The sequence below is a fragment of the Crotalus tigris genome, unplaced genomic scaffold (assembly GCF_016545835.1).
Source record: "Crotalus tigris isolate CLP2741 ecotype Arizona unplaced genomic scaffold, ASM1654583v1 scf7180000017585.4430047, whole genome shotgun sequence".
Taxonomy (NCBI): domain Eukaryota; kingdom Metazoa; phylum Chordata; class Lepidosauria; order Squamata; family Viperidae; genus Crotalus; species Crotalus tigris.
Genome location: NW_024096493.1, coordinates 1,103,547 through 1,124,530, shown reverse-complemented (window position 1 = coordinate 1,124,530; position 20,984 = coordinate 1,103,547). Strand labels below are relative to the sequence as shown.

Genomic DNA, 20,984 nt, shown 5'->3' with positions numbered 1-20,984 from the left:
CTCAAAGAGCCACATGCGGCTCCAGAGCCGCAGGTTGCCGACCTGTGTCCTATACCATTTCAGACAAGTGACTGCCCAGTCTCTTCTGAAAAACCTCCAGTGATGAAGCACTCATAACTTCTGAAGGCAAAGCTGTTTCACTGGTTAATTGTTCTCACTGTTAGGAAATTTCTCCTTAATTCCAGGTTGCTTCTCTCCTTTATTAGTTTCCATCCATTGTTTCTTGTCCTGCCCTCTGGTACTTTGGAAAATAAATTAACCCCCTTCTCTTTGTGGCAGCCTCTCAAATACTTGAATACTGCTGTTATGTCCCCACTTGTCCTTATTTTCTCTAGACTAGCCAAACCCAAATCCTGCAACTGTTCTTTATATGTTTTAGTCTCCAGGCCTTTAATCATTTTAGTTGCTCTTCTTTGCACTTTTTCCCCCCAAAGTCTCAACATCTTTTTTGTAATGTGGTGATCAAAACTGGATGCAGTATTCCAGGTGTGGCCTTACTAAGGTTTGATAAAATGGTACTAATACTTCACGTGATTTTGATTCTATGGCTCTGTTTATACACTATGTCACTAATTATAAATATCACTAATTATAATAAATAGCACTAATTATAGAGTTCATCTCGTGCATTAAACTGTCATAAGATCTGTTTGATTTTAATTTAACGAAGGGATTCTCAAACTGTATCATGAGTCCTAATAACATTATAAATAACTTAGATGGGGGTCACTATTTTTTTTAAAGCTACTGAAGCTTGCATAAGGAAACTGGGTAGCAAAGCCCACAGTGCATGTGATAGCACTCATGCTTTGACTAGGCAAAATGGCGTGCACACACAAAGTGAAAAACACTTAAAAGTTCACTTCCACTTTCTGTGGGCAAGTCATCAGGGAGACTACCAACCCATGTTTGATTTTGATGAGAATTCTTCTCTTAAAAAAAAATAAATAGTGAAACTGAGAATTGGCATATAAGTGATATAAGAAATCACTTTTCTTTTAATGTAAGAATACATTCTTAATTCTCTTGAAACCTCAGATTTGATTAACAAATAATTCCCAAATCCATGTTCTGTTATTTGAAATACAATGTTTTCCAGGCAGACTGCCATTTGTTTATTGTATATAGCAAAGCTTATTTCTGGGTGTTCTCTTTTTAGCCAGAGCAAGAGAGAGGAAGTTTCATTTTCCATAGCAACAATCGAGTTTTGAATGATCAATCAAATAAGTTGCCATTAGTTAGAATCTTGGAACAAAGCTCTTCCTACCGATCACTCTCCTAAAGTGGGTGAAAACAGAAGTTGTGTTTAGTTTATGTACTATTAGCCTTGAAATATACATTGGCAATTCTTTCCATAATCAATGAGTCATTGTTGTTCATCAATATCGGGGTAAAATGCTACATTTTCATGAATTATTACAGTGCATAGTATAGATGTGTGGGTCGGTGTTGTCTCCTTTCTTATTTAACATCTACGTGAGACAACTAATCATCCATCACCGTAGGGTGAGGTATCATCAATGTTCTGATGATACCCAATTGTAAATAATAATAATAATAATAATAATATAATAATAATAATAGTTGGAAGGGACCTTGGAGGTCATCGAGTCCAAACCCCCTGCTCAGGCAGGAACCCTACACCATTTCAGACAAATGGCTGGCCAGTCTCTTCTTAAAAACTTCCAGTGTTGGAGCATTCACCGCTTCTGGAGGCAGGTTGTTTCATTGGTTAATTGTTCTAACTGTCAGGAAGTTTCTCCTTAGTTCTAAGTTGCTTCTCTCCTTGATCAGTTTCCATCCGTTGGTTCTCGTCCTGCCTTCAGACGCCTTGGAGAATAGCTTGACTCCCTCTTCTTTGTTGCAGCTCCGAGATATTGGAACACTGCTATCATGTCCCCCCTTGTCCTTCTCTTCATTAAACTAGACATACCCAATTCCAGCAACCGTTCCTTATATCTTTGTCCCTGGTAAATTAAGCACTGTTGTGGCTGTCTCATCCTGATTCCTGGAAGCTGTGAGGGTTTGGATGGGGAACAACAAGGTTTAAATGAACCCTGGCAAGACTGAGTGGGGCTGAGTTTTGAAATACTCCAACTTTGGGATTATGCCATTTTTGGTGCTGGATGGGCTTACCCACACGATATTCCTTTTGAAATCTACAGTCAAATTGTGGCTCAAGTTATATCTAAGTCACTGATAAATGTCCGTTGACCTCCACGTTTGGGCCTAGGTTGCAGGATTCCAAATTCAGTCATTTGCATTACCAGTTAAAAAGACAGATAACAGGTGATATAGATATAGGTATTTTGGGTCAAGTATATAATCCTATATAACGAGATTCTATTGCTCCTACTTTATGTATCCCTTTCACTGCAGCAGCCAGCAGGCATCCTAGGGAGCTCTTACTTATACCGAATGAGTTTGTGTGCAACACTGACATCCTGTAGCTTTTGAGATTGACAGAGTCCTTCTTTGTGTTTTGTGTTGAGACATGTTATTTCCTTGAATCGGCTTTATACCACCACTATCTTGATCCCCAGGCTTTTTCTCATTTATGAAATTGTGTTTGTATCTGTTGCCTAGATTTATTAGCTTCTACTGACGCTGACTGCACATCAACTCCTCTGAAACTTGCGCAAAGTCTTATGTGTGCAGAACTTTGCCATCCATGTGACCAGAAAGGAAGTGTGTATTAGGAAAGCACTATATAGTTGCAAAATACTTTCCTTTCATGGAAGATCCCAGTGTGCTCATCATGTGCAAGAAGCAGGGCCGAAGCTATCCATATGCAGAGACACATGCAGGTACAGACAGTCCTTAGTTAGCTGCCACACCTAGGACTGGCAGCTCCTTCATTAAATGAAATGTTCACTAAGTAAAACCACATCTGTGCTTCAGCCTTTCTTTGCTTTACAGACCTGTGAAGGTCATAAATGGTGGTAAAGTTACTTTTTCATCACCATCGTAGCTGTGAATAGTCACCAAACAAGGCAGTCACTAAAATAGGATTACCTTTCAATGCCGTTTTGTGATTCCTGGCCATTTTGGCATTTTATGTGGGCCTAATGTAGCAATTTCTTTATCACTAACAAATGGAAAAGAGGCCTTCTTCTTCTTCTTTTTTTGGGGGGATGGGGGATGGGGTTTTTTCCTATTTGTTTTCTTGCTGTAGATATTCTTATTGTTATCTCATATCCCTGTATTTCTATTAGTTTTCACCCCATGATCATGTTCCAATTAATCTTTCCCACCAGCTTTGCTGCTGAGGTCTTGGGTTCCCTTCACTGCGATATTTCAGCTTGGTTGATTATTTTTCCACCCTCCATTGACTTTCACATTTTCAGTACTGCAGTAATTATACCTCAGCGGCCTTGCCTGTTTTCGAGTCTAGGGTTGTAGAGGAAACTGGCCTGTAAAAGGATTAACATTAAACATTCATCCTGGCAGTGACCTTAACTACAGCTTTAAACTGTCTTCTGTTCACCTGAGCATCAGGAAGAACCAGAGAATCCAAATTCCGTTCTGTTAGAGTTATGATATACAATAAAACTAAATACTTTATTTAGTTGTGAAAACTAAACCGTCTATATGGGCTGTACAGGTGATCAAGACATAAAATAAATTTACTAAATAAATGCTTTTTAAAAAAGGAAATTCTCTTTGTAGATGAATCCATTTAGTTTTCTTGACAAAGATTTTTTTCTTTTTTGTTTACTTTCCAGTTTAGTCCAAGTCCTATAATTCCTTGGAGGTGTCCCATACGAATCTCTAAATGTCAGCTATCACATCTGACCTCTTGAGGCCTTCTGAGGTTCCCCCCCCATCCTATATATAGTCCTGTTGCTGGTACCATTTTGTTAGCAATTTGCTCTATGTGGGTTTTCTAAATAGAAGCAAAGAAAAAGGAAAAGAAAACTTATTTTTTTCAAAACTCATCAATTTTATTAAAGGGAAGATTCATATTCTTATTATGTGTGACTTGGTTCTCTGTTAATTAATTAATTTGACTTAAACAGCAATTAGTGAAGTTAATTAGTGAGTAAAGTGCCATATAAACGTCAAATGCCACCTCTTAAAAACCACAATTTCTATTAAAAAGTAATGATCATGTCCTTGAATTGCTAACATCAATCTAATTATCTGAGAAAGCCAAAGAAAAAGGATCCAGACATAGGTGAGTTGTTTATGAATGAGAAGGGATATACACCAATAGCCAAGTGGTGTAAATATTTACACTCGAAAGACCAAATTATTTCGCATGACGCTACTTCAGAGTAGAACAGAGTCTGTCAGCAGTGCATTTCATTCTGGAAAAGCTCTGTGGAAGTGCAAAATCAGCCACATAGCTTTCTTTGAAGGTCATTTTCCTGCTGCACATATTTTTTATCACTTTTTATAGTTTCTTTTCTACTTTGAGCAGGGTTTATAACCACAATAATGTCATTCAGATAATTATAGTGTAATTGACCATTGAGCTGAGCATCCTTGGCTTTTACTAGGGTTTGCTTAATACCTCAGGATGGTCAATTATCTCATAATCCTGACTTTGTTGGGAATTATTGTTTTAATTATTGCACTCTAAATACATCATTGTCCCAGTGCTATAAAGCTTCACAAGGGAATGATTACACTTTGCAGAGGTTTTGAGTTCCCAGCCTTATTGCATGGAAGACTCCCTCCCTGCCTTTAGTCATTATTTCTAGTACTAATTTCATTGCCTTACTTTTTCTTCTATGCCCACCTGAGGTCAACTGCCTGATGCTTTATCAAATGGTTGAACAGCATGGCTTGGCAAAAAAAGCCAGTTACTGTAGCTTGTTCTTTATTCAGCTGTATTGCTTTCCTCCCTCATTGCCCTTGGAGCCATGCATGTTAATGTAAGTAATCTTCAGCAGACATTGGGGGTTGAAGCGTAATAATAATTTTTGGCTTGTTCAAGTGATCTGAAGGACTAATTATTGCAAGCAGACAGGACATCGGATGCTTGCCCTCATGCTGATGAGATATTTATGACTTTCTAAGAGAGGTTCTATCACCTTGTTAATGATCAGAAAAAATGAGCACAGACATAATGGGACTTGTTTCCGTCAATGTGCTGGTATCTAATATTATGTCAACAGACAATGTACCAACTCCATTCATACGTCTGGTTAGTACCATCCTGTAGATCACATTTGCATCCACCCTAATTGGTGGTATTACACTCTCACTGTGCTGGGTCAGTGTAAAAATTTCTAAATGAAGTAGTTCCTCTTATAACATGTTTAACGTATCGTAGAAATCAAGTGTCTTAGCAAGAGACTGAATTGGTTATAGAGATACCATGTGGCTAGGAATGTCATTTATTTATTATTATTTTATTATTATTAATTTATTATTAAACTTCTATGCCACCCATCTAGCTGAGGTAACTCTAGGCAACTTATAATCATAAGTCATTTAATAATCCTGATACAGTTATTGCAACTGTGATGATGAAGAAAACATACTAAAGAATGCTTAGTCTTATCAAACTAAATGTAGCTATTTGTGTCTAGTATTAGCTAATAACCCACTGTAATTTCATGTGTGCTTTTAAAAATATGTGTATCTTATTTGATTAAGATTTTTGGGTAATGAGCATAGAACATTCATATAAGAAATTAAATCTCCATAAAGTATGAAGGAAGTAATTTGACTGTTAGATTGACCCAAGACCAATTGTTTTGTCCAATTGCCTTTGCCAGATCTAATTGCAAAAGTCTTATCGCCTTTGCTAGACTTAATTGCATGTTTGATTTGAAAATAAAATTAGGAAGATGATATTCTTACAGGAAAGGTGAAATATAAAAATAGGAAAAAAATAGGATTTTTATTCAAACCATAAGTATGCTAGCAGCATACTAAATGATCTTTGCTAATTCTATTATTTTAGTAATTAATTCATTTCCCATCAGCACTATATTGAAAGCGAGTTATGATACAGGAATATTTCTGTTTTTTCAAACATCAGAAAACAGCTCTTGTATTTGATTAATCATATTGCAATAATTAAAGGAAATTTATCAGACAGTTTAAGCCTATGAAGTAAAAAAAATTACATTGCAAGTAATACTGTGTGCAAGTACTACTATACTGGGGGTGACTTTGGGACAGTTATTGCCTCTCAGCCCCACCCACCTGACAGGGTTGTGGTTGGGGGAAAACAGGAAGAGGCAGGTGATAAGTTTGCCACCTTAAATTATTTGTAAAAATAATAAAGGCAGGATAATAAATAAATTACAAATTGGGGGTATCCTTATGAAATATGAATATATTCCTGTTTTAACAAATTTGACTGTGATTTGATTCAGATCATATGTAACAAGTTTATATATGTATGTATATAATAAGTTCATGTTAATTAACTCCTGTTTATTATACATGAATCATTGTTCCATGGAATTCATAAAACAGAGAGAGAGGGAGAGGGAGAGGGAGGGAGAGAGAAATGTGTTTACAATCAAAATTTTGTAGGCTTTCTAAAAAGAGACAGCTTCCGTGAGATAACTGGCTATATTAAACCCCAGTATTCCCGACCTGCATGTTTATACATTTTTTTTGGTTTCTGTCTCACTTTTCTTTTCAGGAAACCAAGATAGTATTCATAATATTCCCTTTTAATAACCTTTTTGTCCCTCGCACAGGCCTTTGATAGAAATATAGTGATGGCTAAAGGTTTAGACCTAATACGTTTTCATGCCAGATTTGGACTGGATCACACCACTCCTTAGTTCATTCTAAATAATATAGTTAATATAATTTATTTTGGTGTAATGTATCTAGTGTAAGGTTTTCCACTTAACCTCACAATTGCCCCAACATTACTCAGGAATTTAAAAGAGCCAAAGAACACTCCTGAGCCGAGGTTTCAGCAAGCAAACAACTTTTATTTTGATCAAAACAGAGTTGGATGACCCCATCTCTCTTCGTGGCTGGTAGAGAGATGAAGGCAACAACCAGAAAAGATGTCTTCCACCTTTTATACCTTTTCAGAACAAAGAGATCAGGTCTTGGTACCAGGCATAAGATGGCACAAAAAAACAATTCCTAGATGATGACTCATACACAGCAACCCAGGCTCCATCCGTAACTCCTTTCCCCCTCCCCTTACTGTGCTCTTTTCATATAAGCAATCACCTATACCACAGATCGGCAACCTGCGGCTCCGGAGCCGCATGCGGCTTTTTGAGCCTTCCCCTGCGGCTCCCAGCCTCCTCTGCCTTTGCAGACAGAGAGAGGAGTGTGTGTGTGTGTGTGTGTGTGTGTGTGTGTGTGTGTGTGTGTAAAAAAAAGAGTGCACTCACAGTGTTCTCCGAGGAGTGTGTGTGTGTGTGTGTGTGTGTGTGTGTGTGTGTGTGTAAAAAAAGAGTGCACTCACAGTGTTCTCCGAGGAGCTGAAAAGCTTTCTGGGCGGAGCTCCTCCCTTTGCTGCGTCTCTGCAGGAAGCAGGAAGCAGGAAGGGCAGGAGAGAGCTAGCTAGCCCAGCTAGGCTGACTCAGGAATTCTGGGAGTTGAAGTCCATGAGTCATAAAAGAGACGAGGTTGCCTACCCCTGATCTTGTTGGACAACAGCCTGAAGCTTGTCAGGTGAGCAGCAGATAGGAGAGGGGGGGGAGAGAGAAAGAGAGAGAGAGAAAGAGAGAGAGAGAAAGAAAGAGAGTGGGGGAAGAGGAGTGGCAGACCAAGGGCAGATAGAGAGAGAGAGACCCTTTTGACATCTAAAATGAAGATAACACTGCATATATCCTTTTTTTACCTGTGTGTTCGGGTTTTCTCCCACGTAAAAATCCGAACAACCAAAGACCTACATACAAATATCCGCGAAAACCTCAGAAAACATATATATATATATATATATATATATATATATATATATATATATATATATATATATATATATACATACACATACATACATACATATACATATATATATACACACACACACATACATACACACACACAAACACACAAACACACACACACCTATAATAAAGGTAAAAAAGGATATATGCAGTGTTATCTTCATTTTAGATATCAAAATGGTTTTGCGGCTCCCAGTGTTTTGTTTTTGGTGTGAAACGGGTCCAAGTGGCTCTTTAAGTGTTTTGGGTTGCCTACCCCTGACCTATACCTAAAGCATGAAGCCCTTACTTTTCCAATATATATATATATATATAGTATCTGATCAAGCAATTAACTACAAAATGATTACAAAATAACAAAACAATGATTACATGATAACACTATAAGTATCAATATAAAATGGTTACTATATGTAAAATAAATGCTAATGTCAAACTTAAACATACTAAAATCATAAGCACAATAAAATCCCTTCACTAGTGCTGGCTGTGCCTAGGGCAGGGGTAGGCAACCTCGGCTCTTTTATGACTCATGGACTTCAACTCCCAGAATTAAGCTGACTCCCAGAATTAAGCTGACTCAGGAATTCTGGGAGTTGAAGTCCATGAGTCATAAAAGAGCCGAGGTTGCCTACCCCTGGCCTAGGGGATATTATTTTGGTGACCTCAGAATGTGTTAACAATAAAGAAATCATAGAATTAGCAGAAATAGATGAGTTGTTCACCCAATTCGTGTCTGTTTCCAAATCCATAGTGCCCAATAACATTTTCCTCCTTACTATTTCAAATTTTGGCAATTCTGGCCTCTAACTGTAACCAGCACATCTCACTTAGATATCCTGTCAATTTCAGATTGAACTTAAATAACTTTAAAACATCTTTTATTTCTGTATCAGTGGTCAGAGGAAAATCCTAGGATAATTGTTACACAAAAATAATCTTCTGACTGAAAGTGTCCAGTTCCAGTTCATTTCAATTTGCTGATGCCTAAAATATTATTAATTCATTTCTTCTTCCGCTGTGTTGGGCTTTCTCATATTCATGCTTCTTACCTTTCAGCGTTCCCACTCTGTTTCTGTTTTTGCAGCTTCAGATTTTTATTTCTCAAAGGGCACATCAGCAACTAGATGTTGCAAAGGGGTTAATTTAAGCTTCATCAATACTCAAAAAGATCCTTAATTCTTCTTCAGCAGCATGTTGAACTCCATCTGACTTTGGGACCCATAATCCACTACAGGTAGTCCTCAACCTACTAAACACCATTGAGCCCAAAATTTTTGTTGCTAAGTGAGACATTTGTTAAGTGAGTTTTGCCCCATTTTAAGACCTTTCTTGCAACGGCTGCTAAGTGAATCTCTGCAATTGTTAAGGTAGTAACACAGTTATTAAGCGAATCTGGCTTTCCCATTGACTTTGCTTTCAGAAGGCTGCAAAAGGGGATCATATGACCCTGGGACACTGCAACCGTCATAAATATGAGTCAGTTGCCAGGCATCTGAATTTTGATTATGTGACCATGGAGATGCTGCAGTGGTCATAAGTGTGAAAAACAGATATAAGTCACTTTTTTCAGTGCTGTTGTAACTTCAAATGGTCACTAAACGAACTGTTGTAAGCTGAGAACTACCGGTATATTGCCTATCCTTATCGCTCCCTGATAAAATATAGGATTGGTTTAGCGTTGCTTTGTCCTGTGCTTAAAATTAGCTCCTGTGTATCTAGAAACAGCATATGTCCATTTTGGTACTAAATTGTAGCCTGACAAGTGGAATTCATGATTTCCAGAACTAGTGTGGCTTTCCTTCCTGTCGGTAATTGGTATCACTCAGGTTTCTTGATATAGTTTTCTACCCACTGCAAAGACAAATCAAGTAGATGTCAGGCACAAAGAATCAGAACCATTTATGTAGCTTGCAGAATAAACGATTTATTGAAGCCTGTACACAAGAATCCGCTCAACTAACGGTCAGTGCTAAATTGGTGCTAGATAATAAAGAACAATGGAATGCAAGGGGGCTGGGCTTGGACTTCTTGTGGCAATGCAAGGATTCTAAACCAGGGGTTTCCAAACATGGACACTTTAAGACTTGGCTGGCTGAGGAATTCTGGGAGTTGAGGTCTACAAGTCTTAAAGTTGCCAAATTTGGAGACCCCTGCTCTAAACTGATGGTGTCTTTTACTCCACCTTCCCCCCCCCCCCCAGAAGCTCTACTGCTCTTCTCCTACAGTCACATCTATTTATGTGCCATTTCTTAGACCCAGAAACAAAAAAAAAATTTGGTAATGACATAATTGTCATACTTCTGTCAAAATTCAAATGCATGCAGTCTTCTTTTAGACACTCCCAGCCTGGCTTTCTGAACTCATCAGAAAGCTAATATACTCATTTTAAAATGATTTTCTTTTTCTCAGTATTGCCTCTCTCTGCTTATATATACTCTGATATCAAGGTCAGGCTTTTCAGGTACCATAACAAGAGCACTCCTTGCAAATACATATTTGTCTATACATGTTCCAAATTGTTAAGCTACTGAGCGGCATAGATTGCCTCAGTGTGCAGCTCATCCTTTAAACAGCTAATCATAATTAGCTACTTTATCACACTAATAGGGTATTCTAAATTATAATTTTATTAAGCATCACTATCAGAGATCACAACACTCTTTGTAGCAGTGAAGTTAACTAGATTGAGAAAAATATATCTATATTGTTTCAAATTTATGAAAATAAATACTTGGGTTGAAATCAGAGTGGTAGTTTACTCTTGGCTCTTAAACCATCATTCTAATTGTCATTCAGTAATTAGTTTTCTCCTTTATTTCAGCCAATTACAAAGGAAAAGAGAGATGAGTCATAGTGAATTGAATTCAAATTATAATCTGTCTTCTCTCCATTTGTACAATGAATATAAATGGAGCAAGAGTATTTTTAAGACATGCATAAGACAATTTGCATAAAGATGTGTAAAAAAGCTACAGATTTTAATAGCACCAGGATAGAGGGAACTGGCCATGCTTCTAAATGTTTTTTACTTATAGATAAAGGAATCTTAAAACCTCTTTCTATTGATCTCTTCTTTAATCAAACTTTCTCTATATAATATTAAGAGATAACAAGGATGGGGGAAATAAAGCTATTATCTAGGAATGGAAAATGGAATATACATAAATCATACTTATTAAGAGGTATGCCAAAATTGTACGTTTCCGATGTAATTATTTTTATGGTCCCAATTTGTGGTGTTTTTATTTACATATATTACTGGTGCAGCATAGGACCAGACTATTTGGAAATCCCTTCTGTGAACTAATGCTAAAACATGAATCATAGGATATATGTATTCAGATTCATGGTTTCTGTCTGCATCTCATGTTTTCTTTGTACAAAATAATTCATTGTTAGTATTTAGTTTTAGATATCTTTGTTGCAAAATTTGAACAGGCATGATATTCTTACATGAAGGAAATAAAATCAAGGACTTGGTACACAAAAGGTTGCAAAAAATATTGGCTGCATAATTTTCTTCTATCAATCAGTGTTAATTATGTCCTTTTTAATTATTCAGAAAGGTTCACTAATAATTATAAAGTTAATTTTGGCTGAGTTAAACAGATTATTTTGTATTTCTACATTGGAGGATATCTATTACATACTGTTCTGTGCTTTTTGAAGTGCAGAGTGCAGCTTCATGCAATTAAGTTGGTGGTGAAAAAAGTAAAAGTTCTACATTTAGGCAAAAACCAAATGCACAGGTACAGTGTAGGTGGTACCTTGCTCAATAGTAGTAACTGTGAGAGGGATCTTGGAGTCCTAGTGGACAATCACTTAAATATAAGCCAGCAGTGTGCTGCAGCTGCCAAAAAAGCCAACACAGTAGCTAGGCTGCATTAACAGAGGGATAGAATCAAGATCATGTGAAGTGTTAATACCACTTTATAACACCTTGATAAGGCCACACTTGGAGTACTGCATCCAATTTTGGTCACCACGATGTAAAAAAAAAAATGTTGAGACTCTAGAAAGAGGACAGAGAAGAGCAACAAAGATGATTAGGGGACTGGAGGCTAAAACATATAAAGAACGGTTGCTGGAATTGGGTATGTCTAGTTTAACGAAGAGAAGGACGAGGGGGGACATGATAGCAGTGTTCCAATATCTCAGGGGTTGCCACAAAGAAGAGGGAGTCAAGCTATTCTCCAAAGCACCTGAAGGAAGGACAAGAAGCAACGGATAGAAACTAACCAAAGAGAGAAGCAACCTAGAACTAAGGAGAAATTTCCTGACAGTTAGAACAATTAATCAATGGAACAACTTGCTCCAGAAGTTGTGAATGCTCCAACACTGGAAGTTTTTAAGAAGAGACTGGACAGCCATTTGTCTGAAATGGTATAGGGTTTCTTGCCTGATCAGGGGGTTGGACTAGATGACCTCCAAGTCCCTTCCAATTCTATGATGATGATGAAAATGATAGAAGAAGGAACATGAAACCCAATTTATTTAATGTGGAAGGGTGCATTCCTTCACTAGCAAGATAGATAGTCACCTGTCAGGGATGCTTTAATTTTGATTCCATTCCACTGATTGAAGGATCTGAAATGGTGTTTTGCAACCCAATGAATCTCTGATTATTTGTTTTTCAGGAATCCAAATGACAGTAGAAGCAATCCTTTTTTAACAACTAAAAGTTCCAATTATTTCTTTATCTCCTTCATACCTGTCCTGTATCTTGCATAAAATATACCAGTGCTAGTATGCTATTATTATGATATACAGTAGTTTGGTGAATAGTTTTTGTGTGTAAGGATTATAGAGTATGGGGTTTTTGGGGGGAGGAATGATTTTGTGGCACTAACTTTTATGCAGCATTCAAACATCAGAGGAAATACTGTTTTTCTCCCAGATTTTGTATTGAAGCCTGAAACACACACACAATCCCCCCAACCCTGCACTAGCACATGTATCTGCTGAGGCAGAGGTACCCCAGCTTTATTTTTCATGTGACAAACTGAAAAGTAGCTACTTAAAAAGTAACTAGCGCAGTTTTTCCATTGACATCAGAAAGCTACGGTGCCTATTAGGAATTGTATCCTCTGGGGAACCAGTCTTGCTAACTTATTGAAAAGATAGCCTGGAGATGTTTCCTTTCAGAGATCTGTTCACAAGAAATGGTTCCACTTAGCTATGTTGTGTTGCAGGTCTACTTTTCAAGTACTGTAAGCAGACCATTTCTTTCCATAAAAGCCAGACAGTTTTGTTTGCAACTGCAACCTGATTCTGAAGTGATGGGCTAGCGTTTTAGTTGCTGCTGTGCTGATCCAGGAGCAACTCATGGAGAAATCATTTATATCTGCTTATTTCAGAAAGACGTAGATGGCTCTGTCCATGCTGGCATAGCTTTTGTCCTCTCATTGGGATGTGTTATAAGAAAAACTGGAAGACTGTGCCCTCAGTCATCTTTCCTTCTCTTCCCTCTCATTTCAGAGCTCATCTGTATCTCCATCAGCAAGTTTTAGAACCTCTGAGAAGCACAGAAACTCAACAGATTACTCTTCTGAAAGTAAAAAACAGAAGACAGAAGAAAAAGAGATTGCAGCTCGTTATGTGAGTGAAACCATGTACAGATATTTTTCCCTATTATTTGTTATTTTATACTGCCAGTAAGGATGCACCAATTTCACCCCAAAACGTTTTTGGCTGATCTGCACAGGCTCAAAGGGGGATCCTGCATTTTTTCTCCAAGAACCCTTTTCAGCTGTACTTTCCTGAAAGGTCAGGAAAAAGAAAATATAAAAAGCTTTGGCTTTGCTCCTCAACACAGATGCCTTCCATGTTGAAAAACATGCCAAAATGGAAACAGCATCATCTCCCTGTACTCTCTTTTGACAAATGTGCAAACTTTCCTAAAGCTGTTGCCTTTCTTTTATACACGTTCAGTTTATATTCTGCCTTTCTGTTTAAGCAAGCAGTTAATTTAACAAAATTACAAAAACATCATACTAAATGTAACCCATAATTAATTGACTAGTAAAATACATGTGTATTTACTGATCTTCTAAATGCTGGGGTTAATTTTTATAAGTTTTTAAAATGTCAAGTGCATCTCTCAAAAAAATCTTCTATAACCTAGGAGTGATGCAGTAGAAAATCCTCTCCCACAGACTAGATAGACAAGCTTTTTCTATCCAGAACAGCCTTTCTGCAGATATCAATATTCAGAGAAGTTTGCAGTTGGGAGAGGTGATCTCTCAGATAATCAGTTCTTAAAGTGTTTAGCCAATACCAACACCTTAACATCTGCCAAACAAGTAAACCTTTTGTTATAATATAAGCCCTGGCTGATTTCTGTTCTTTACTTCCTGCTCAGATGCTGCATTTGCAACATCCAGTTGAAACTTCCAGAAACACAGTGTGCTAAATTAGAAAGGGAGGGATACTTATTGCAAGCTTAACATTCCTGATGAGCAATCTGATGAGGTTGGTTTTCCCAAGCTCCTTTTTTACAATACAAGCTCATCCGAATTTTGATTCATCCTCTAGTCTGTATAACTCCAGAAGCAATTAACTACTAGCCACATATTTAAAAATTTAACCGTGACTTGTTGTATTACAGCCGAAGGACAGCTAGATGGATTAAGTGGGTTTTAAAAAGTACCAACTGATGTTGTTAACCATTTTGCATTGCATTTCTAGAGCTCTCCATATTTAAATAAAGTGTAGCTTTGACAAATAAGTGTTTTGGGTGCTTGACTGTTTTCTTCTTCAATGCAGGATAGTGATGGTGAAAAAAGTGATGATAACTTGGTGGTTGATGTATCCAATGAGGTATGTGCAGTTTTGCTTTGGGAGGCATAATTTATTGCATGTATACCTCAGGTAACATTGAGTATGCTTAGAAAATGGGGGAGGGCTACGCTGCAGGTGGCTGATGGACTAACAGCAGATCCTACTTCACCCCCTGCACACCTTGTTGCCTCCCTCTCCAACTTTTTACCATAGCTTAAACTTTTATTGCTATGTATATATTTATATGGTTTACTGCTTTTAACTTTATAAGCCACCCAGAGTCACCTTGTATTGAGATGGGTGGTGAATCAATATAATAAATAAAAAATAAAAATAGCTTTGCTTTGCTGTGATAAAAAGGTATCATTGTATTAATCCATATCTTGAGATGGAAATATGTTTTCTTTGTGAATAATGATTTATGCAGGCAAGGGAATATACTGTATCATTCATGAACTTCACTATGGGATGCAGTCACAAAGGAGCCATATGTTATTCACCAGTCCAAATAGGAGACCTTGATAATCATTTCACTTTTTTTTAGGACCCGTCATCTCCACGAGGCAGCCCAGCACATTCTCCAAGGGAGAATGGCTTGGACAAGGCTCGTCTACTCAAGAAAGATGCACCAATTAGCCCAGCCTCAATAGCATCTTCAAGCAGCACTCCTTCTTCCAAATCCAAAGAACTTAGCCTTGTAAGTGACTGTACAATCCACATTCATCTTCATAACTGTGTGTGCACCATTGGGTATCTAACTTGAGGTGGAAGATAATGAGATGTGTCCCAGTAGTACATCATAATATAACACTAAGTTCAATATATTTCTACCAAATATATATATATATATTGCACCTCAGGATCTTTTGGAGTGATAGAAAATATTTATTCAGCTAGCCAGGTCTGAAAATCATGTATCTATTTTTATTGTATTTTTTCACAGAAGCTTGCTATTCTGTGAATAAATAAGAGTACGCAGGGGTTCTTTGAACCTTATTTTATTTTATTTTGGTATGACAATTTACAGTAATTTTAGTTTCCTGCTTCATTATGATTTGGTTCTTGGCTTTATTTGTGTTACTTGGCTATATTCAACTACAGTCATATTCTACCTAAGAAATAATATGTCATTTACAATAGTGTTCCTTTTCTTGAACAATTCAGAGAAAGGCTGTTTGCAAACCCAGAGCAGTACTGACGTCTTTGATTGATATTTTGTGTGTGTGTATGAATTTGCATGAGAGACACTAGTTGTTTTTCTAGGATCTTGATCTGCCACAATTTCTTCACAACTAGTCTCTTCACCTGAGATTTTCACGTGATTATTTAACATTGAGGTGTGCAATTTAGTGGCAGTTTTTAAAATCTTTTAATTACAAAATTGTCACACGCTCAAAGAAGGGTCAAACCCAAATTTTAGGTAGCATTCAACTTTTATTTTGAAGTTGTAATATGCTTAATTATTAAAGGAACATCTCCAAGTCACCTTTAACTTTTACTTACACAATGGATATATCCATGTTTTTCTGTAATTATGCAGAAATGTCTTGCTGTTGTTATCTTCTGTGATTTATTTCAAATAATCTCTGTTAAATGAATTTTGGTAATCCAGCATTTTTAAACTTTACCCAATAATATTTTCCTTGAGTAATGAGTTAATAATAGAAGAGAGCTGGTTTGGTGTAGAGGTTAAGATACCAGATTAGAAATAGGAAGAATGTAAGGTCTAATCCTGCATTAGGCACAAAGCCAGTTTGGGTGACTGTGGGCCAGCCACTCTTTCTCAGCCCTTGGAAGTAGGCAATGGCAAACTACTTCCAAAAAACCTTGCCAAGAAAACTGCAGGGACTTGTCCAGGCAGCCGCCAGTAATCCCCTTGGCATCACCTAAAAAAGGAGTTAATATGGGATAGCTGGTCTCGACCAGGAGATAAGCAACACTGTTACAATTTCAGGAAATTTATAGGATAGACTTAGACAAATCACTAAGATCCTTAACTTTTTCTAAGCTTACACTATTTTTTCTTACAAATTCAAAAATACAGAAGATGGATTCCTATTTAATGTAAGGAAAAATCCTCATAATAAAAACAGTTGACTATAAACATAGTATATAATTAGGAAGATTGTTAACTTCTTTCTGCTGCATAATTCAAGCAGAGGTTGGATATCCATCCAGCAGGGATGCCTTCATTTAATTGCTACATGGAACTTAAAAGATGTCTTCTAGTTCTGTGATTCTATGTTTCATTTTATTCAGTTTTAGATAGGCAGTAGGTAAATATGCATAATCTGCAAAGCAAATATGCAAAGGAATTGTGGCAATCTAAAGAACTGAGGTAATCTAATACAGGATGTTTAAAGGTATTGCTTGTTTGGTTATGCTGTATGGTTATAGTACCATGCTCTAGTTTATAACTTAGATAAAGGGATTTCTTACATTCTGAATATTTAGAAAAAGCTGACGTCTGAATATTAGTCATTTCATATTACATGTTGTAGTAAATAATGGTGAATTCTCATGAGCATAATGTGCCATTAATATTTTGCAGATTTAGATACAAACAACCACTGCTATTTCTCAATACAGTCTCAGCTTCTATCATGCAATTTGCTTGAACTCTGTTATTAGCACACTCAACTGCAGGCTGGACTTCCATTGGATAATTTAATATTCTGCATCTTGTTAAAAGAAATATGGTTCGTTAGTTCTGTTCTTTATTAGAGTCAGCCTTTCAACTTGGCATGTTCTCGATGGAGAGTGGCAAAGAAATATATGAAATATCAAAATTCTTTGATTCAAATAATGTAATGGTTTGATATTCATTACAATAGCCAAAGAAATGCTACCCCATACATGTATTTCTTGTTTTAATGCCTACTAAGAAGTACACCAATGTAGATCTCAATAAAATGAACTCGTGTAAGTTGCATTCACTATGATTTGTGCATAAAATCTGCTTCTCTCCATATCAGAATGAGAAATCCACCACCCCTGTGTCTAAATCAAATACCCCAACTCCACGTACTGATGCTCCAACACCCGGAAGTAATTCTACACCTGGATTAAGGCCTGTTCCTGGAAAGCCACCAGGAGTCGATCCATTAGGTTAGTAAATGTAATTGGAGAAGGGGAAAGGTTAGATTTATTTGTCAAGTATTTGCTGTTTGCTGCGTGCACACAGTTGTAGAGTATTGAATGTAGATCTATGGTCACATCTTATATCTTCCTTAGATTTGCAATCTCATCTTGGGCAAGTCTCATCTGGTTTTTCTGGTCTGACATTGTCCAAATGGGCTGATCTACAACTTCTCTAATCTGTAATCAGTATAACTAACTACCACTATGATTGGAGATTATGTGAGCTGTCATCCAATACAATTGGAGGGAATCAGATTGGAGTGAAATACACCTAGATAGAGATATTCCTTACAAACTTGTGCAGAACCAGGATTAATCTTTCTATATGGTTCTACTCCACATTATAACAGAAAGATAAGGCCTGAATAACTGTGTAAAAAAATATTTGTTATTTATGCTCAACATAGGACATATCTGTAGAAATTCTCAGTCATCCAGGTCATAGTTGTCTCAAAGGTGCTTCCCCCCCCCCCAAAAAAAGGCAACTGGACTGTTTTTTATTTGAGGAAGAAAGAAATCATTTTGCTTCTTACACACTTGATGAAGCTTCTTGGATAAGAAGCGAAGCATCTTCTTCTTCCTCCTCAAATAAAAAAAACAGCTCAATTGCCTTTTGGGAAAAAAAAAGCACCTTTGGGTCAATATAAGAAAAATTATTTCGTTTATGAATATGACATTTTTAACAGCATTCAAACAGAAGTTTCTGCCTGCAATCTGGAAGGATAAACTCCAATATCATTAGCAATATTCATGATTCCAGGGAAGAAAGCTGATAGGAAACATTCAGGATGGGTGAAAGTCCTTGAAAAGGAATCTCTATGTTTAAGAAAATTGTTTCCCAAGGGAAACAATACAAGTCAGTCTAGCTGTATTATTTTAGGGTGTGCTATCTGAAAATAAAACAAAACAAACTATACCCCAAGAAAGTACCAGGCACCCCACAGAATAGAGCTGTCAGAAGGAGTACTGAGAATGAGTGTTGAGATTAGTGTAGGTTGTTGATAATTACAAAAGAAATGTTTAAAAAAGGAAAGGGAGGAGTCGATTTATTTTGAAAATAAAAAGAAGAGAAAAGATTCAGTGTACCAACTCCTCAATGTTAAAATACTAACAGATAATGAAAAACGGCTCTTCTTTCTTTGTCAAGAAAATGTGTCCCACTCAGCAGTGGATGAAAAGATTGATAGGAATTTGGGACACCTCAGCATAAAAAAAAGGTTCAAAAAGGACCGAAAGCCTGGAAGTTAAGTCACTTAAAGAGAAAGTGAGCAAATGAGTATGTTCGGTTTTGAAAAGACAGAGCAGGAATATATTGGCATTCTTTTGATTCCTAAAAGAATGTTACATTAAATACACCAAGTCTGATTGATGATGAAATTATAGTTTTTAGTTACAAGAAGACAGATATCAGTCGAATGTAAAGTAATACTTTTTAACAGAAAAAGCAACTCAGTAGGGGAAACGGTTGACTAGGGAGGTGGTGTACTTCATTTTTCTGCATATGTAGAAGACTGGATAGCCACCAGGCAGGGGTTTCTTAATTTGGACTCTTGTACTGAACTTAAATAGCTTCTTCCAGTTCCATGATCCTAGGTCCAATCCCTTCAATTTCATTTGGGACCTCTTTAATCATGAAGAACTTAACTCTTTGGGTAAATTTGCAAAGGAATTATAACACTCTATTATAGCCCTCTAAAAACTGAGATAATCCAATACAGAATCCTTGTAATGTACTGCTTGTTTTCCTTTTCTTATCCACCTGAATTTCCCTTTTTCAGTCCAGCATTTTCTTATGATATAATTTGTAAATATCCTTTCCTTTTCTCCCATTTCTTCCCTTTTGTAGGTTCGGGATTAAGAACCCCCATGGCAGTCCCATGCCCTTATCCTACCCCATTTGGAATAGTACCCCATGCTGGGATGAATGGTGAACTGACCAGTCCTGGAGCCGCATATGCGGGTTTGCATAACATCTCTCCTCAGATGAGTGCAGCAGCCGCAGCTGCTGCTGCTGCAGCCGCCTATGGACGATCTCCAGTGGTAGGTTTCTTCCATGTTATTTGATAGTAAAAGGTGATTATGCTGGGAGGAGCTTATTTTCAGTAAGGTGGTGGCTCATAAGAAACAAATCAGACTTCACTGTTATTGTAAATCTGAAATTTTCCTTGGGGAATGGAACTTACTTGGCAATATTTAAGATAATGGTTGCTGACTGTAATTTTTATGTTAGAGACAATTTATACCAGTAGAGCACTCTGGACATTATAATGACTTAATTTCGATGACTGCAATCCAGAAGTATTTGTCTAGATTTCTCTGCTGGCAATTATAATGACTTAATGACTCTGGACAGTATAATGACTTAATTTCAATGACTGCAATCCAGAAATATTTGTCTAGATTTCTCTGCTGGCAATATATTATATGCTGACTCTGTAAACCACTTAGAGAGGGCTGTAAAAAAACACTGTGAAGCGGTATATAAGTCTAAGTGCTATTGCTATTGTGATTTCATGAGGTACCACTTGTCACCTTTTGTGCTTATCTAGGGACTGATTAAGAGGGGGGAAAGGTGGACATTGAATTCTTTATCCAGATTGTGAAAGTTTTGAATACAGTTAGTCCTCAGATTACAATCATTCATTTAGCAACTGTTCAAAGTTACAATGGGACTGAAAATAGTGACATATGATGGGACCTCTCATTTATGACCATTGCAATATCTCTGTGGTCATGTCATCAAAATTTGTGCACTTGGCATTTGGCATGTCTTTACAAGGGTTGAAACATCCCACAGTCATGAGATCCTCATTTGCAACCTACCTAGCTGGCTGGTGACACAGGATCTTCCTCCCACTTGTGACACTTCCCATAGAGCAGTGTTTCTCAACCTTGGCAACTTGAAGAGGTATGGACTTCAACTCCCAGAATTCTCCAGCCAGCATAGCTGGCTGGGGAATTCTGGGAGTTGAAGTCCATATCTCTTAAGTTGCCAAGGTTGACAAACACTGCCATAGAGGCTCACTCACCTTGTGCATCACATTTTCCAGATGTGATGCTCACTTTGTGCATTACATTTTCCAGGTTCCATTCTTTTTTTCTCAGGCATCTATCGAACTGATAGAATTTTTAATTTCAGTTAATCTCTCCAGGGCTGACTTCTACTTCTGT

General features: G+C 37.2%; 1 protein-coding gene across 9 annotated transcripts in view; it reads left to right on the top strand.

The window, feature by feature from the left end:
- Nucleotides 1–20,984, top strand: part of LOC120315955 (transducin-like enhancer protein 4) — a 179,865-nt gene that overhangs the window by 145,888 nt on the left and 12,993 nt on the right. For all 9 annotated transcript variants that reach the window (XM_039361061.1, XM_039361089.1, XM_039361081.1 and 6 more), the window contains 5 exons: nucleotides 13,371–13,490; nucleotides 14,658–14,711; nucleotides 15,217–15,369; nucleotides 17,648–17,780; nucleotides 19,660–19,853. In XM_039361061.1, coding sequence (XP_039216995.1) covers nucleotides 13,371–13,490; nucleotides 14,658–14,711; nucleotides 15,217–15,369; nucleotides 17,648–17,780; nucleotides 19,660–19,853 — 654 coding nt within the window. The remainder of the gene's footprint in view (nucleotides 1–13,370; nucleotides 13,491–14,657; nucleotides 14,712–15,216; nucleotides 15,370–17,647; nucleotides 17,781–19,659; nucleotides 19,854–20,984) is intronic.